We start from the raw sequence: 17,842 nt of genomic DNA on the forward strand, positions 1-17,842 counted from the left end.
ATTCTGCAATTTTCCATAATCAACTTTCTCCAGCAAACCTATCTGGATAAAAAGGATTTGGGGGGGGGGGGAGAGAAACCTGTTTGGATAAAAGTATAAGGGACATGGAGAAACAGTTAATGGTTACCTGTTGATGGATATTCATTGTGTTCATGCCCACAATTCACCTACTCCGTGTAACAGCCAGATATGTCTTATAAGTCAAATAATGAAATTTATTTTTTGTAGTTGTTGCTGTACATAAAACCAGAAGAAACTTGAGAAATTTTTGTCATTAAATGGGGGGAGTGTTTCTACCACCTTTTAATGTTGAAGTGTAGTACCTGTTAGGGTAAATGGAAATTTGCATATACATCAAAAGAAAATTGTTTATTATTAGCAGAAAATCATCAGGTGATAAAGATACACCCATTGCATGTAAAAGAAGAGTATACATATATATATACATACAGATCTATTCTGCAATTTAATCCAAGCTCATCTCTTTACATGATTGCAGATTGTCCAGGAGAGATCTATCAATCATCAGACAAACTGTAGAATTAGCAAGTTTGTCATGACTGACTTTTCTGTAAAATATTGGGAAATTATGAAAAGAGTCCTACACCAACTTTCTCCAACCAGGCACCCTACAAGGTACCATTACCACAATCCACAGTAAGAATGGAGATAATGGGAGCTTTAGAAAAAAAAATACATTTGAACAACACAAGGTAGGAAAAGAATGTCTTAACACGTGCTGCTTGGTTTGGTGGGATGGCAGATAAACCCAACAGACCAATTTGGCTTGTCCAAATAGAAACCAAACCTTGGGCTGGGCCCCAAACCTTCTGCAAGATGCAATACTTCAAGGTATCTTCAGGCAGTATGAAAGCCACCGTTCTGCACCCGCAGCATGAAAGGAAATGCTCTTCCCCTGCCATAGTGACACCACCACACCAGTAGACTTTTGCCATTTAAGCTGGCTGCTTTAGATCCAGTAGAAGGGCGTCCTCTTTTGCCTCTGCTTTGATCAGGTTCTTCTCAGGAGGAGTCATTATTTTCTCATCTGCCTGAGAAAGGTTTTTTGATCCATTCCCTTTGTCCTTCTTCACTTTGGTTATCACTTCAGTGTAGGAAATTTCTTCAATGGCTGGTTCAGCTTCCTTACTTTCTGCTGCTGTTTCAGTGCCAGATTCTTGGGTTCCTTGTTGGCCTTCAGCCCCCGGCTGCCCTTTAGTTTTCCTATACTTTTTCAAATTCTCCTTAGTTGGTGCTGCATTGGCAATATTTTTCTTGAACCGTATCCCAGTCTGTCTCAGCCTCTCTCCCGATTGCCTTATTCGTTCCCTTCTCTCAGGTGTTACTATTCGAGTGCGAAGCCTGTCCACCCTGTTGCCAAAATTTTGCCTTGTTTTCTGAAGGTTTTCTCTTGAAAATGCTTTTTTGATGATGTTGATGCGCCTCATCCCCAATTTCTTAAAACGGGCCGTTCGGCTTTCTTCTATGTAATACTCCTCATCAGACGAGAGATCATCGGGTGGGCAGAAGGCGTCTTCTCTGCTTTCCGCTTGTGTTCTGTCTTTGACAACCGTCAGAGAAGATGGACACTGAATGTCTTCCTATAAGTAAGAGCACAATGTTATGTCTCTACCACACTTCTCAAGGATGGCTCAAAGCGAATTTAGAAAGTTCAAGAGACTTGCTGCCTCAATCATTCCACCTTATGCTATAGATTTTTCAGAACATTCACAAAGATTCAGTAGCATAAGGGCCTGTGATTATTGTTGTCTTGTCCCTGTGTAGCCTATTTTATTTTTCCAAACAGCTTTCTAATTGTTCATATGTAAGGGGTTAGTCCAGACCATTAATAAGAAATATACCACAGAATCGTATTTTTCTTATACTTTATTGCTCCTTCCTCTCTAACAGTATTAATTACTGTTAATAACCCAGATAATTACTGTTAATATCCCAGTTAATAATAACCCAGATTTGAACTGCGGTCAAGAAGAAATCCTGATGAGTCTTCGTAGCATAATGAGTAACAAATGTCAGTCACACATACACAAAAACTGTATGGGAAGTAAACCTTCAATAGCCCATTCATGATTAAAAATAGTTAAGTGACCAATTGCTCTTTTGTCTATTCCAATCTTTGTTGTTTTCAGTACAGCTACCCTGGAAAAACTGTAGAGTTGGGCTACAGAAACAAATCCAAGAATAAAAGTCATATGGAGATTAAAGATGGGCAAGTAATCACAATCAAAATCAAAGAGACAGCTAATGGGCATTGTGTCCATGGAGAAAATAGAGCAGCGAGGCTTGGAATTCTACAGGTGGCATTTTAGCAGTGGCCAAAATCACCAAAAGACTCCAGATTGACTTATATAATAGCAATATGTCCTGAAAATATGCTGTTTGATCTCTCTATTTAAAAAAGAATCATCTTTCCAACCTAGGAGACTGTTATACGATTTGAGATCTTGAAAGGACATGCAAATGTGGAAGTAGAGAAACTTGTTGGAATTTGTTTTAAAGTATTTATAAAATGAATATACTGCTTCAATGTATGCACAAGGAACAGTGTGCACGAGGAGCAATTATAATACCGTGCAGCATAAACAATAAGGTACTGTAGTATAAAAATTAACATATCTTGGTAACAACCTTCTAAATATCACACTAACAACTATCATACTATATCATACTAACAACTATCAGCCTCTCATGGTCTTCTAAAACAACCTGGTCTGTACCTGGAATCGTATAGATCAGGGGTAGGCAACCTTGGTTCTTTTATGACTCGTGGACTTCAACTCCCAAAATTCCTGAGCCAACATGGCTCAGTTTGGAAACCTCTCTCTTTGCCCTCAGCATGGCTGGCTCAGGAATTCTGGGAGTTGAAGTCCACGAGTCATAAAAGAGCCAAGGTTGCCTACCTCTGATATAGATCATTTAGTCCAATCCCCTACTCAGATTGTCATATCATCCTGGGGAAATGGCTGTCCATTTTTTTCTTTAAGTCTTCCATTGATGGAGCATCTATAACTCCAGGAAGGAAGCTGTTCCATTCCTTAATGGTTCTTACTGTCATGCAATTCTTCCTTATTTCAAGTTTGAATCTCTACTCACTGTTTTTTGTCTTACTCTCAGGTGCTAAAGGGGGTCAATTCGATCTCTTCCCACTGACATCCCTTCATGTATTGGAAGACTGCTATCATGTCTCCCTTAGCTTTCTCTTCTTTAGGCTGAACATACTGAATTCCTCATTATTCAAAATGTCAAGCCCCTTACCATTCTTGTGCCTGTTCCTTGCACTTTCCAGTTCCTCAGCATTTTTCTCGTATTATGGAGAGCAGAACTGGACACAGTTTTCCAGCTGTGGTTTGAGCAGTCTAACATAGAATGTAGTATCACTTGCTAAGATCCCGACACTATACTTCAATTGATGCCACTCAAGACTGCATTGGCTCTCTTGGCAGCTGTGATGCACTGTTGGCTTATTCTTAGTCTGTTATCTCCTGGGACACCCACATCTCTCTCATCTGCTAACCCAGATACTGCCTAACTTATACCTGTGCAACTGGTTTTTCCTGCCTAAATTCAGAGCCTTACATTTATCCGCATTCTCATGCATCTGGTTCTGAGATTTGCAGACTTCCTTGTGTCAGAGAGAAGAAATAAGATGTTCCAAAGGAGAGGAGCTCCCACAGAGAATGCTTGCTTCTGTGACTGCTCCCACCACACCTATTATGGGGAGGGTGGCTCGGCATTTGCTCAGATTGGGCAAGCAGATTGTCTTTGAGAAGGGCAGTAGCCTGAATGACAGTAATCTAGTTGATAAGGTTGTTCCTAATGCATCAGTTAAAGCTGGGCAGGGCCCCTGAGTCCATGGTTTCCAATTGTTCTTCTAGCAGGATTTTGAATTCATGAATAGCACAAGTTATCATCTGGTACTCTGCTTGGGACCACAAGTCAACTGAGAGACAAAGCTGGTACTATTTCAGAATCACCAGGCCTCTCAAAAGTAGACAGTAAGAAAGATGACCTTGACCGAAATGTGTAAGCTTTGTTGCCAAGGTTACAGGGAGTAAAATAAGATTTAAATCCAGAACCTCCATTTAACATTTTGAAGTGGTTTAAGCAGCTATCTCCCAAAGTCATTGAACTAAAAGTAGGAGAAGTAAGTCCTTGACTTGCGACCATTCATTTAATGGCCTTTTACTGAAAAAAGTGGCTTATAACCAGTCCTCACACATAAGACTGTGGCAGCACCCCCACAGTCTTGTGAGCAAAATGGGTGCTTGGCAACCCATTTACAATGGCTGCAACAGCCCTGGAGTCAAGGAATTGACATTTACAACCTTTCCAGAGGATTTCCAACAAGCAAAGTAAGTGGGGGAATCCGGATTTGCTTAATGATCATGTGATTCATTTAACTATTGTGGCAAAAAAGATTGTAAAATCAGCATAACTTGCTCAATGACAGTATTGCTTAGTGAAGGAGGTTCTGTCCCAATTGTGACCGTAAGTGGAGAGCTACCTGTACAACACAATCAGATTTGCAAGTTTTGTTATTATATTTAGTTTTAATAAAGGTAGTTTTAGCCTTCTGTGGAGTTGACTTTTTTGGACTGGACTATCTAGTGGGGCTAACATAACCAATAGCCACCTCATCTTGCTCAGGGTGCATCTGATCCGCTTTCTCTCCATCCAGACCCTGCCATCCTTCTGGCAGCACTTTAGAACTTCCATTGCATTCTCCATTCAACCTGCAGTGGAGATTCCCAATTGAGTAATATCACCTCACTAATACCTCACCTCCAACTGGCAGTTTACTTCTTTCAGGGGCATCACAAAGATTTTAACAAGACGGGAAAATACTGTAGCATCTTCTACTGGAGTGCTCTAAGAACCAGCTTCTCCCCACCCAACCACTCATTCAAGGAATAGAATCATCATAGTATGGGATCTCAGACAGCCCAAAAAGATGCTGTGGAAAACGGAGTCAAAAGCTATTGAGAAATCTAATAGAATGAGGATTGTCATACTCCTCCTACTCAAGCCCTGCCACATGTCATCCATGAGGGCAGCCAATATGATCATAATATAGTCTAAAACCTGACAGTCACAGGCCCCAATAATCTTCCCTCAAAGAGGTTGAAGATAGATCCCATACGATTTAAATTAAGCCTCTTTACAGGCTGCTGGAAAAGAGACATTGGCTACAGCTTGGATGCCAGGATGTTCTGGGGATTAATCACCATCTTCCAGCATCTGAAAATGTCAGAGAATGAAACTGGGTCCTTGTGTTTGTACATCACACATCCTTCTAGTATTTCCTAGAAGATATTTTGCTCTTTAATGGAACATGTACAGCATAAAAAGGGAAGTTCAGGAAAGGTCAGCAAAATAATTTCAGTTCTGAAAGATTTAGAGATATTGTTTAACATTTCACCCAAATCTTTGAGGAAAAAATGTAATTTGCTTAGCTCAGCAGGCTCAGTTCTTCCAGACGAAAGATAACTATGTTGATCCTTGAACTATTAGGTGATAAACAAGTAAGCCAGAATTCATTTGTTTCTGATACAAGCATAATGTACATGATAGAATGCAGTAATGTGATAGTGTTTTTTTTTTCTTTTTTAAAATTAAAAGAAAGAATATAGACCCAATCTATGCAACAGCCTGAAAAATGAGGTGGGCTTATTTAATTTTTCTGTTACTGATTTTGTGTTTGAGACTGGCTTTCTTGAAACCAGCCAGTGTTAAGATTAACCAGATTTGAAATTTAAATAAGAAACACCATGTTTATCCAACCCAGTTTTGAAATGTAACCTTCCCTCCCAACATCTGGGAAAGAACAAACATGATTTGCTGTACTTTCTTGTTGCCACTAAAGATGGCTTTGCTGCAAATCAATCTATCTTCCACAAAATCCCACAAAATGGCTGCTTTCAGCTGAGCAAATCATATGAACTTATTTCGTATGTATGCAGTCACTTTATTCCTTTCCTTACTCAAAAAAATATATGCTTGGAAGCCACAGTCAATTTCCAATTATCTCTGAGTACAAAATAATGGCAATGTCTCCCAAATAATGCAGAATATAAAGCTATTTCTTAATACTGTCTTTTAAATCCTGATTCATTTGGAGGGTATTAACCATAGTTCAACTGCTGTTTCCTCCAATGATAATAAGCAACTTCTTTCAAGCCTGTCAAAATCACAACAAAGCAAATTTTAGTCTGAAGAGTTTGAACTTTTGCACATTATACCAAAATCTAAATAATATTTAAGTCAATGTGACATTCAATATTCTTCTCAATAAAGCATGTTGACCAATTGTCCAACTAAACATCTTGGAGGAAAGAGAGAATAATCAATTAATTGGCAATTAATGACAATGTTTGCTGGTTTCCACCAAACTCCATATTCAATCATGATCAATCACTTTTGGTGAAGGTGCTTTCATTGTATTGCTACAGCAGTATTAATCTTTCCACCATTCTTCTGTGTTTTGGTAAAACTTTGCTCCTTGTTGAGTTGGAGCATCATGGAAAATGCAAACATACTGCTAAGCCTAGCTAAGCCCATGGACCATTCAGCCACTTGGCTATTTATACTCTATCTAGCGACGATTGATCTGAATATTGGATCGCTCTGTGAAGAACAGACATAACTAAAAATGACATTTCTAAATTTCATAATCAAGACATGCTAGCATAATTCAGAGAATGAATATACATATACATAATTTATTGAGTTCCACTGTTACAGCATCAAAACCCATATGTGCGAGAGGCACATAAATGCACCTAAGATTAGAATTTGTTGTTTTTTATAAATGTACCATACCATCCACAATAAAAATAAAAGCAAACAGTAATGCAGAAGGATTTTTTTTCTATGCTCAAACATGACAGCCAAAGTGTGATGTCTTTTATAAACTGACATATCTGGAAATAATAATTCTAATGGTTTCAGTGCAACCACAGGAACAATCCAGCCAAAACTAAGGACTACTAAATTCATTTTTTAATTTTTTTAAGGAAGAGTTTACATGAGCATCTATAATTCTCATTTTGAAAGAAACATGAGTTCAGTAGGGCTCAGCATTACAGCAAATGAGTTGTAGCTGAAAAAATATTTAGGTTGGATACTTCCCACTATTTGTTTCCAGTGCAGCACATCATATTTTCAATGAATGTGATATGTCAACTTCCTCAACATATAAAAAAATTACACAAAGGAAGGCATTTCATGTGTCATCAAGCATTTTGATGAACTAAACAGCAATATTGTTTTTCTCACTGCAATTGTTATTCTTTGAAAGGAATATAATATTCCAATAGCTTAAAGTGAAGACAGTGTAATACCTGATGACTTTAACGAGAAGGAAGGAGTCTGACTCTCCAACAAGATTTGGGATTCTTAAACACGCTACTGCATTTGCAATTTCAATGCCCCTGCAGCTAAGCACAACATTAATTATTTGGACACTGCATATGAAATCAGTGTTATGTACAATAAAACACTTTGATTAGGACAGAACCATTTTGAATAACAAATTAATTTAACTCAAGAACTGTTCACTTCTTTTCCAAATAGACACTGTGAATTTTGCAAGTCAATTAACTTTATTTTCCCACCTTACATTGATATGTCCATTTAAGTGCCAGGATTTTGGGGCTTGTTTTTTTGTTTTTTTAGACAAAAAATATTTCTTTGGGAAAAAGGGAATTTGGAAGCAAATTCCAAAGGCAATCAGTTAGCAAGGAAAATATAACTGAGCTCTTAAAAGGGGAAAAATACTGTGTAATTAATGGAAGCACTACACTGTGCAAAGAATTGCTGAGGCCAAATTCTCTACTTAACCCTCTAAAAAAATAAAAGGGACGACAGTCACGCCTGGAATACTAGTCATGATACCCAACTGCCTGCCTCAGATTGCCTTTCACAGATGCAACGCACAGTCTTGCTGATCTACACTTAATCTTATGTTGGCTGGCTGAGAGACTTCCCAAACTAATAATAGACTGCCTGCCTTGCCACCAGTGGATATAAGCTTCAGCACATTCAGAAGCAAAAATCAATGCTGAAAAACCACAAAGCATAACACATTTTGAGATGGAGAGGGCTTTTAAGAAAAAACCATTCTTTGGATTGTTAAGCAAACCAGAAAGTGTGAAGTTGCAATAGCAATAACAACAGGGGTTTTTTTTTAAAAAAAGAAAGGTTTACCTGGTAAATGACAACACGAAACTTGTTTTTCCGCAGTATTTCTTCCTGTTTGGTCTCCACCTTCTGCACATTAACATTCTGCTTCTCTACTCGGACTCTCACTTCTTTGACCCGAGCACTAACTTTGCGCGTTTTCTCCAACAGCTTGTTAACTGTGTATCCTGTGTTACCATGTGCCTGAGCCAGCTTTAGAATGTCGATCTGAATTGTCTTGATGGCGTCTTCCATTTCTCTGTGGCGCTGCTCAATCCGCTTTTGACTGGCCTGCACGCTATCTACGATAGTGGCTACCTTGTCCAGGACTCTGACAATGGTAAACGCAGCGTCTTGTTCTTCTTCATCATCCGTGATGCTTGACTGGCGATTTGGGTGGATTTTATCCATTTCCAGAGCTGCACGATGATCCATACTGCCCGTCTACGGATCAGTCTACGGGAGTTGAAATATAACAGCCGTTCAAACCTCAGTGGGACAATCCTGGCACTGTTGCAAGAAGGTTGTTCGACAGCTGTCTTTAAGGGAATGTTCAGAAGCAGGGTCTGAAACTCCACCCCAAAGCACTTGTCAAATATTTATACCCACAAAATAGCCACGCCTGATTGTTCAAGTGCCTCCTGCAATATGAACCCTCTAAAATTAGGAAGCAGCACTCTGGGAAAAGAACATGCACTGAAAGAAGCACATCCCTATAACCAATAAACTTATCTGAGTTAATCTGGGAAGAGTTAAACAATATAGCAATCAAAGAACTAACTCACAATCTGTTAAAATCCATGTTACTTCTATTTTAATTTAAATTACTGTTTTTTTTTCTTGTGTTCAGGTGGTAGGGAGAGGATCAATGCTTTTTAACAGACCTTTGGCAACTGAAATGACATTTCCCATTTTCTTTCAAAGCACATAGGTTGCTCCTTCCAATAATAAATAAACGCATTTGGGACAGATTAAGAAAAGAAAACATTGCATTGGCATACCTTTCCAGTTGAAATATTCAAAGCCTTTTTATTGAACAAATTATTTATTCCTACATGCAGAATTGGAAAGCCTAAAACTACATGTTAAACAGTTGGAACACACCCTAGTTACATTTTAGCTCTGAATCTTCCGAACAATTACTAACATCCTATTAATATAATAAATACAACCAGCAGACTTTATTTGGAGACACATTCTCAGCTCTTGAAATTATTCTTGACAAGAGCACAGTTTTTTTATATTATTTTTGTTGGTTTTTTGCATTTTAATCACAAAGACTGTACAATTGTGTTTGCTGATGTGAAAACAGGTATCTTCTTTAGAAAACTGTAGTAAATATGAAAATTGTTTAAACAGTGGCTAACACAGTTACATCCCAATCAGGTAAGTGGATTATTACCATAATTCATAACAAAAAAGCAATATATTTGTCTGTCCAGGACAAATGTGCTCTGCTCAGCTGAGCAGTTTTTCGAATAATGAACTGTATATTATAATTATTATTTTACAATTTAAAAATAAAGTGTCAACTATTTATGCAGAAGATGGCGCTGAAACCTGGGCCATAAAGTTTGGGTTGGATCCAGACTAAAGAAGCAGTCCTTTACATACTTACCTGGGAATAATTTCCATTAAACTGAATGGAACTTATTTCTGAGGAGATATATATAGGATTCCATTCTAAGTTAAATGCACAATTTGTTTTCATTGAAAACAATGGGAATTTAGATTCTTATGAGCACAAGGTAGAGCTAACTTAGTCTGGATTCAGCCCATTCTAAATGTAACAACTACACACAAAAACACATCTTCACATTTCATGCGATTGGCAGTGTCTAAAAAAATCCATTACTAAGTTTTAAAAACATTTAAATATCTACGGTATTTAAACACAGTGTCTTCTAATTCCTCATAAGAAAAGTATGTTGTAAACATCTTTACCCTTTTTGCTAGGAAACAGGATGGGCTCCATTTTCATTTGTTGAACAACCATTAGTGAAATGTCTCTCTTTTCAAAATTCTTACATTCCATGATCAAAGCACAAGTCTTATCAATATAACCATGGGATACAAATACAAGAAATAAACTAACATCTTCCTCAAACCATGAAATGGGATGTTACTAGAGCAGTCCATAGCTATTAGCTGCTTCCTGGAATAAAACAAAACAGCTACACTAAAAATAATAATAACAATAATAATTAAAATGTCCAAAAATAAGGCCTCTGAAATAAATATTTCCATTGTTTTAAAAAAAGTTAATAAAATTGTACATCACATGGTCAACGTAGGTATAAAAAATGATGCTAAACCATTCTGGATGACGTATCTGATGTAAAGTGGCCTAGATTTTGTTTCTGCCGTCGTCCTCTGTTGTTTTGGGGACATTTCCTGTTATCAGAAGCAAGCAGGAGAGAAAAATGGATCAGTAAACAAAGTATTTAAAAACATTTGTTTACGATTATAGGTAGTTCTGGCTTAGTTACAATTGGAACCAACAATTGTGTTGCTAAGCGGTGCAGTCCCTAACAAAAATATCATGGCAGACCTATGATGTCATTTCCCATTTGGTCATTAAGTGAGTCACCACGAGTTGTTAAACAAGATATCACATGAACATGACTTGCAATTTTAATACCGGCTTCTCCATTGACGTTGCTTGTCAGAAGCCGGTTGCAAAGCACACAAATATTGATCATCTGACAGGGGGACGCTGTTATGGTTTTAAGCCCTGGCCTGATGCAAAGTGACCAAACGTTGATCACATGACTATGATGATCAATTATTTGCAATGATCTTAAACAAAAGCACCGGTCAAAAAGTTACTTGATCAGTGCAGTTGTAACTGAACCACTGCAAAACAGGGCAGTCATTCAGAGAAGTCTACACGTATGTATGTATGTATGTATGTATGTATGTATGTATGTATGTATGTATTTGCTTTCTCTGCTGCTCCAATCAATGAGCAGCTTCCATATTCTGTGCATTCATAAGAGTAAAAATACAATAACTATAATAAGAGATACTGCAGCAACAACAAAACCATTGCAAGCAGTCCTCGTATTGGGAGCCTCAGAAGCAGTGCAGGAAAAATGTTTTGCAGCAGCTTCCACCTGGAAAAATAATTCTTTTTTTAAAAAAAAGAATGAACAGATGCTCTCTGGTATCACTTTAATAAGAGGCATGTAAGCATCCTCCATTCCCAGCCCCTGACACTTCCCTTTTTATAGCCCCAGATATTCCAAGGTATTTTACTCCCTCACCAATCAGGAAAGCCCCAGGTGAGAATGCTGAGGTATCCAAATAGACAGAAAGGAAGGTACAGTGAACGAATGAACATATACAGGCAATGCTATAGCTAACAATGCCACCCCATTTCCACCACTTATATTGCTATGATAGCCCTTATGGCCTGTGATACATGAAAACAATATTTTAAAACATTAATTAATGGTAAGTGGTGTTTAATTAATTAGTGTTTCTTTGGGGTGCATACAATTAATGTAAAACCTCTACAAAGAATACATTTGAATGGAGTAGTCAATGCAGCGATAATGTAAAACCAGCTCCTAGTATTTGGAATTACTGTATTATAGTCTTCTCAAAGCACAGATTCCTGAATCCTTTGATGCAAGAAACTGGTAAGGCTCCCCTTCCTTTTTCTTGGAATCATCTAGGGGAGTTGTAAATGGGCATGTGCAATGAGAAATGAGACATTCCAGGAAGAAAATTAAGATTCATCTAATCAAGGAGCTACTATGAGTCATGCTTGGCATCGTTAACCATAATTAAGGCTCACGAGCTTTTGTCGGATATCCTCTTTCTCCTTCTCGCTTGATAACCTTGTTTGGCTAAAACAGCGTTCCAAACACTACTTGATGGTCAAGTGCCAGGATGAGAAACCAAGACCCAAAGGCTGCAAGCCTATATACATTTACTTGAGATTTACTTCTGAATAAATATGCATAGAATTTAAGTTTATGGCCAAATAAATGCATATAGAAAATCTGATCCTTTAACTTTTTTCCTGGGCAGTCTTATTACTGAGGAGCTTGTAAAACTGCTTCACTTCAGCGTATCAGCAAAATGAAAAATGAAAGATAATTTTATTTTACTTTATTGAACAACTTCAAAATTATTTTCTAAATTAATTTATTATTAGCCCAGTCCCGAGTTTGTTGCTAGAACACAGGTTATTTACTATCAGCTATCAAAGAAGAGAAGTTAAGAGAATTCTAAAATGGTATGAAGCCCATTCCAGTTGTAGGGGAGCCCTCATACTCACTAGTTCTGGGTTAATTTCAGCAATTGGAGGCAGTCTGTATTGGGCTATCTATTGCTTACGTTGGCCATGATATGTCATCCAGCCAACAAATGTTGACCTTTGAATTATATTTTGTTAAAGCTGTAGGATAAAGCTTTGGAGATACAAAGCAGAAAACTATTTTGAGCACCATTGTTGACTGATGTATGAGATCGGTTTTTTGAAAAACAGTGCAAGACACATGAGGACTCAATAAACACAGCATTATAGAATAAATAAGGTACATGTGGGTGGGTGTGCCTTCAAGTCAGTTTGTGACTCCTAGTGACTTCCTGGACAAGTCCCTGTAGGTTTCTTGAAATGTTTTTTTTTTAACAAACATTGCCTGTTTCCTAGGGCTGAGAGAGGAGGACTGGACCAAAGTCACACCCAGCTGGATTTTGTGCATAGGCAGGACTAGAACTCATAGTTTCCTGGTTTCTAGCCTGCTACTTTAACCACTGCATCAAATGGGCTTTCAAAGTTACATAAATCCAGTGAATAAATCCATTAAAACTATCATTACTTTGTTTGACCGCAGACAGGCCTTCTCCTTCACTCCTGCATGCAATACAATTGAGATGATAAATTTATTATTGATTGATTGATTCATTTTGTAGGGCCGCCCAACTCAGTCAAGTGAATAGGTATCTACAACTTCACATGTGAGAAAGTGTTCTTGATAACCCAGTACGCTTTAATATTTTCTTGCTCACAAAGAATATTATATGGAGATCCGAGCACATAGTAAATGATTGACACACATAGAGAAGAGATTCAAATTGTTGCTTCACCATGAGGAATTGGAATGAATCCTGTGAGTGTAAATAGGGCCACAGAGAATCTATCTTTGACATGGGCGTGGATGAGCAAGCAGCAATCCTGTAGAAGTATTTTAAGCCATAGCATGGATTAAAGGAACAAGAAGGGCTGGTATGTGTATCATATTCCAGAGCCTGATTTCCCTTCTATTTCTTTGCTGTACTTATTCCACCCCTAGAAATAACTGAGATGAATGAAGCCAACATTCCTCCTTGTAAAACATTTTAGTGGAGTTTGAGATCAATGATATAGAAAAGGGGATAGGCAAACAGGATGATGAACAGATAGGAAATAAGTTGATTCCAATACAGTATTGATGGATTCGGATCTCAGTGCCAACATATCATTGGGGATGCAAGTTAGTGCCGGAGTGAGAAATTCACTTTCTTCTCTCAGTTTTCATTCATTTTGATTGAAAGAACATTTGTTTTCAAAATTACTTGAAATAAGAAATTCTCCTGAGTGGACTAGGTCATTCTTGCACTTATTTAATTAGAAGCTGCCCAGAGGATACATGCTTATTTTCTTTATATAACTGCACCTTTCATTATATAATTATACCTCCAGTGATTTTCATCCTATGTTTCAATTAAATTCCAAGAAAACCTAGGGAGAGAATTCCTTGCTTTGGCTTTTTTTCAATAGCAATGCAGCATCCTAGTTTTGACAAACCGCTGGAGAAATTCTCTTACCCTTTTCCTCTGCCCATAAATTTAGTAAATAATTCTGAAATCTTCTGCACTGAGCTCTAATTCAAACATTTTTTCCACACATGGAAGTTTGATTATAGGACTGTGGCATCTTGTGACATTTACATCAAGAATACTTACCTAAATATTTTACCTTGATAATAATAGAACACATGTGTGCACTTACTATATATAGACTCAGAGTGTATATAAGTGTTTCACACATATACACCTACTTCCATGGAAAGAGAGTGAAAGAGAGAGCACATTTCAAATAGCAAAAGTACTTATTACCTTAATCCATTAAGAAAGTAGGTGGGAACGTACAAATCATGATCCTAACAAAATAAATGATGTTGTGCCTTTTAACTTACCGGGTTATACACATAACAATTGCAACTATAATGGCAATCTGGACGGCTCCAATTATTGCTGCAATAAGCACATGAGTGAACTTTTGTCTACTCGGGACAACATAAAGTATGCTAAAGTCTGTTTTTTCACAATGTTGTCCTGTGTATCCAGATTCACACCTAAAAAACAAGAGTAAAAGGCCTAAGAGTAGGAATATTCTATATATAATATGATATACTCTGTGTGTAGTGATACACACACACATACACTATTGTTAGAATAGAATAGTAAAATCTAAACAAAAAAGCTCTGCATTAGATAATATAAATAGACAATAGAATAAAACAAAGAGAAACAACTGTTAAGTATAAACAAAAACATTATGGAAAACTTTATAGCAATATTTTCTCCTATTCCCTTCCATTTTTCTTTTCCCAATTGTTGACTGCAGCTTATTATTACTTTACATTGAAGACTGAAGATTATTGCTAATATTTTTTCAAATCCTTTTGTTCTTGTTGTTTTTCATTGGTCTCATATCTTATTTCCTACAAACTATATTCCAAATGTCTAAATGAGCTGTGTTGTATAATGTGTAGTACATAAGGAAGCCACTCCTGCCTAAATTTCTGTTTCTGTTATGGACATATAATCCATCACTGTTCCTCTTTTCCAATGATTTGTTGAATTTGTTCTTGCAAACGGTCAGCATATATTCTAGCAAATTCTGATATATTTCGAGTGTGTTTTCTGAGATTCTACCTAATAAAATTTTTATCAGTTCAAATTTAAAAAAAAAGATTGAAGGAGTAATTTTTTTATAATTGACATTATTTTATAGTTCGCACCATACAAATGAGAAAAATTCAAAGACGTGAGTCTTTATACTAATAAAGCTCCACTAAGATTTATAGAAATGTACTGCATAGTTTGCACAGAGATTTATAAAATTTAAAATGTCCAAAGACGACAAAGTAAGAGTGCATTCTAGACAGACAAATGTGCAAAAGATTAGAAGCAACTATTTTTAGGGTGTATCTATCACCTCAGTATTTATATACTTATGGTAGATTAACTGGCAGACTTATTTATTTCTTCTCCTTTAATGTCTTTTTTTATCCTAAAATTGTCCTCTAGGTGAGTGTGAGTTCTTGGTTTTCCAGGGAATAAATTACTGTTAAATCAACATGACTATAACTACTTCTCCGAGCCTGGGGGAAAAAAAAGTTTACACCTTGATTAATTTAATCTGAGCATTTTTAACAGAGGCTAATCCAAATACAAAAATCACAATTGCTTTTAAAACTTCTGCAGGCATAGTTGCAACTTTAATTCAAGGTTAGTTAATAAAAAGAGCAATGGCATTTAATCTAACATGAATACAATACAGCGGCAAGGATTTTCCCCTTCCTTTTCTTAAAAAATAAAAATGAAAATAAAAATCTGCAATCCATGCCTATTTATGCTAGAGAAATGAGCCAAAGCCTTCAACTGATACCTTTATCCTCTCTGGCACATTTCAGCACCACCTTTTATCATCTCTTTATGCCATTCAAATGTATCAACTGCAATGCTACTAAAGTTTCCCCAGGCAAAGAAAAATCTGGAAAGGCATACACAGAAAGGCTTATGTGCTCCTGGCTCCTAACTGCAGTGGGGAGAAATATGTGAACCAGGGTGGTGGCGGGGAACACTTATGCAAGTAACCCTGCTTGAACTGCAGCAAACTGAATCAAGACGAGCACCCTTCATAAACATTCCTGGTACCCCAATCTTTTGATACCTGCTCTCCTTCTCTAGCAGATCTAAAGAAGATAGATAGGAAAAAATTAATAGGCATTTGCTAGGCTTAAGCAGGCTGGGCTAAAAAGATTAATAGGAAGTGCTTGTTGCAGGAGGATGTTTTTCTCTACTTTGGTTTGTTTTTGATCTATTAAGAGTTCTAAGAGATTCGTCCTTGTTTCCGTGTCTATGTCTATATCCTCTATCATTGCACTGAAGGAGGTCTTCTGTCACTTTCCCCGCCAGTAATTGACAGCTGCCATCAGTCAACCCTTGGTAATTTGAAAAACAAACAAACAAAAAACGCTGAATTTTACTGCCGTCAGGTTGTAGACCATCCTTGTGCCTTCGTTGTGGGGGGCAGGGAAGGGGAAGAGAAAGCTGTGGTGACTATAAAGTATGTCAATGGCCCAACAAACATGCAGAAAGTGGCATTCTTAAAAAAAATGAAACCTACCCCTTTTCCCTGTTACATTCTTTCCTTAGCTTTGTTCAAACGATTCTATACAGAATCTACTTTGTTCACATAGCAGCAGACAGGAGTAAAAACAGGTAGAAAATAGTAGAATGCTCTACATTCAAAATGATAACTTAACAAAAACACAACATTGGATTTGACTAAAACCCTCCAGATAGGAGAGAGGAGAACCTCCTTTCAAAGACTCTTTGGCTATTTGTTTCCAGGACCATATTTAAGAATATAGAAGAAATGTAGATTTTTCAGATGATCCTTTTATTAGTCTAATTGACTTACCGGCAGGAAGCTTTCTGTGTTGAATAAATGAATTCACATTTCCCATGGATGCAGTAGCTACTAAAACTATCCGAGCAAGGAATATGGTTTCCAATATAGATGTCTTCCCTTTGATCACTTGCATCTTTTGTATGAAACAAAAATATAAGGCAGAGTAGCTTATTGTTTTACAAATATAGTCAAACAATTATAAAAGACAGCCACTCAATACTGTAAATCTAATATGTGGGTATTTCCTCAGCAACAATACTACATCTCTGGAATGAAGCTGTCACCTCACCTCTATTTTAGCGATATTTAAAACATATGATTTTTTAAACATATTTATTCTTTTATCACCGAAGATAAAATACAAAACAAAGAAAAATATTTTTTTTAATTTTCAACTAAATGAATTAATTTGGGGAAAACCCTAACTTAAATATTCTTATTTTTTATTTAAATATTCCCAAATTATAGAAAAACAGGATAGTTAAGGTATTATGAAAGTACATTTGTTTGAATTTTAGTCTCAAGGATGAATATTTACACTTTTTAGGTAGTAATATTAGTTCTAAAATCTAATAATGTTAAATCCAGTGTTGAAAAGAAATGTTATCCATATTAAATAATACTAAATTATTTATTTAGATGTTAAAACTAGATCTAAATTAAAATGACGTTGAATTTCATTAATGTGGACTCAATTGGGTTGATCCATTTTGTATTTTTACTTCAAAAAGTAATAATGTTCAAAGGATTATAGATCTAAATAAATAGTTGCAAAATTTCACTATTTGAAAATGATAGTTCTATTTAGCTATATAGAAAATAAATTTCACTGCCTTGTGGAGAAGTGTATCACTTCAGTCATGGGACAGTTTCAGATAGAGAAAAGTTTACCACAGTGTTCATTTTTACTCAGAATGAAACCAATGTGACAAGAGGACAATCTTT

The 17,842-nt window shown here is 36.7% G+C and overlaps 2 protein-coding genes across 2 annotated transcripts in view; both read right to left on the reverse strand.

Moving 5' to 3' along the window:
* Positions 1–385: 385 nt before the first annotated feature.
* On the reverse strand, positions 386–9,293 carry CAVIN4 (caveolae associated protein 4). Its single transcript, XM_081324794.1, has 2 exons — positions 8,227–9,293; positions 386–1,601 (listed from the first exon to the last, which is right to left on the reverse strand). Exons 1-2 carry the CDS (start codon positions 8,632–8,634, stop codon positions 957–959), a joined length of 1,053 nt encoding a protein of 350 aa, XP_081180920.1. The 5' UTR covers positions 8,635–9,293; the 3' UTR covers positions 386–956.
* A 1,132-nt stretch (positions 9,294–10,425) lies between these two features.
* The window catches only part of TMEFF1 (transmembrane protein with EGF like and two follistatin like domains 1), a gene marked incomplete at its 5' end in the record, with an annotated part of 126,502 nt that continues 119,085 nt past the window's right edge, over positions 10,426–17,842 (reverse strand). Inside the window, 3 exons of the mRNA XM_081324178.1 lie at positions 10,426–10,593; positions 14,391–14,549; positions 16,907–17,030. Coding sequence (XP_081180304.1) covers positions 10,509–10,593; positions 14,391–14,549; positions 16,907–17,030 — 368 coding nt within the window. The 3' untranslated portion in view covers positions 10,426–10,508. The remainder of the gene's footprint in view (positions 10,594–14,390; positions 14,550–16,906; positions 17,031–17,842) is intronic.

Source organism: Vipera berus (genome assembly GCF_964194415.1).
Source record: "Vipera berus genome assembly, chromosome: 3".
NCBI classification, from domain to species: Eukaryota; Metazoa; Chordata; class Lepidosauria; order Squamata; family Viperidae; genus Vipera; species Vipera berus.

Bases quoted from the DNA above. Each gene is read 5' to 3' on its own strand.
- CAVIN4 (XM_081324794.1), bottom strand. From the start codon at position 8,634: ATGGATCATCGTGCAGCTCTGGAAATGGATAAAATCCACCCAAATCGC. The intron at 1,602-8,226 runs GTAAACCTTTCT...TCTTACTTATAG, and splicing joins TTCGTGTTGTCATTTACCAG to GAAGACATTCAGTGTCCATC.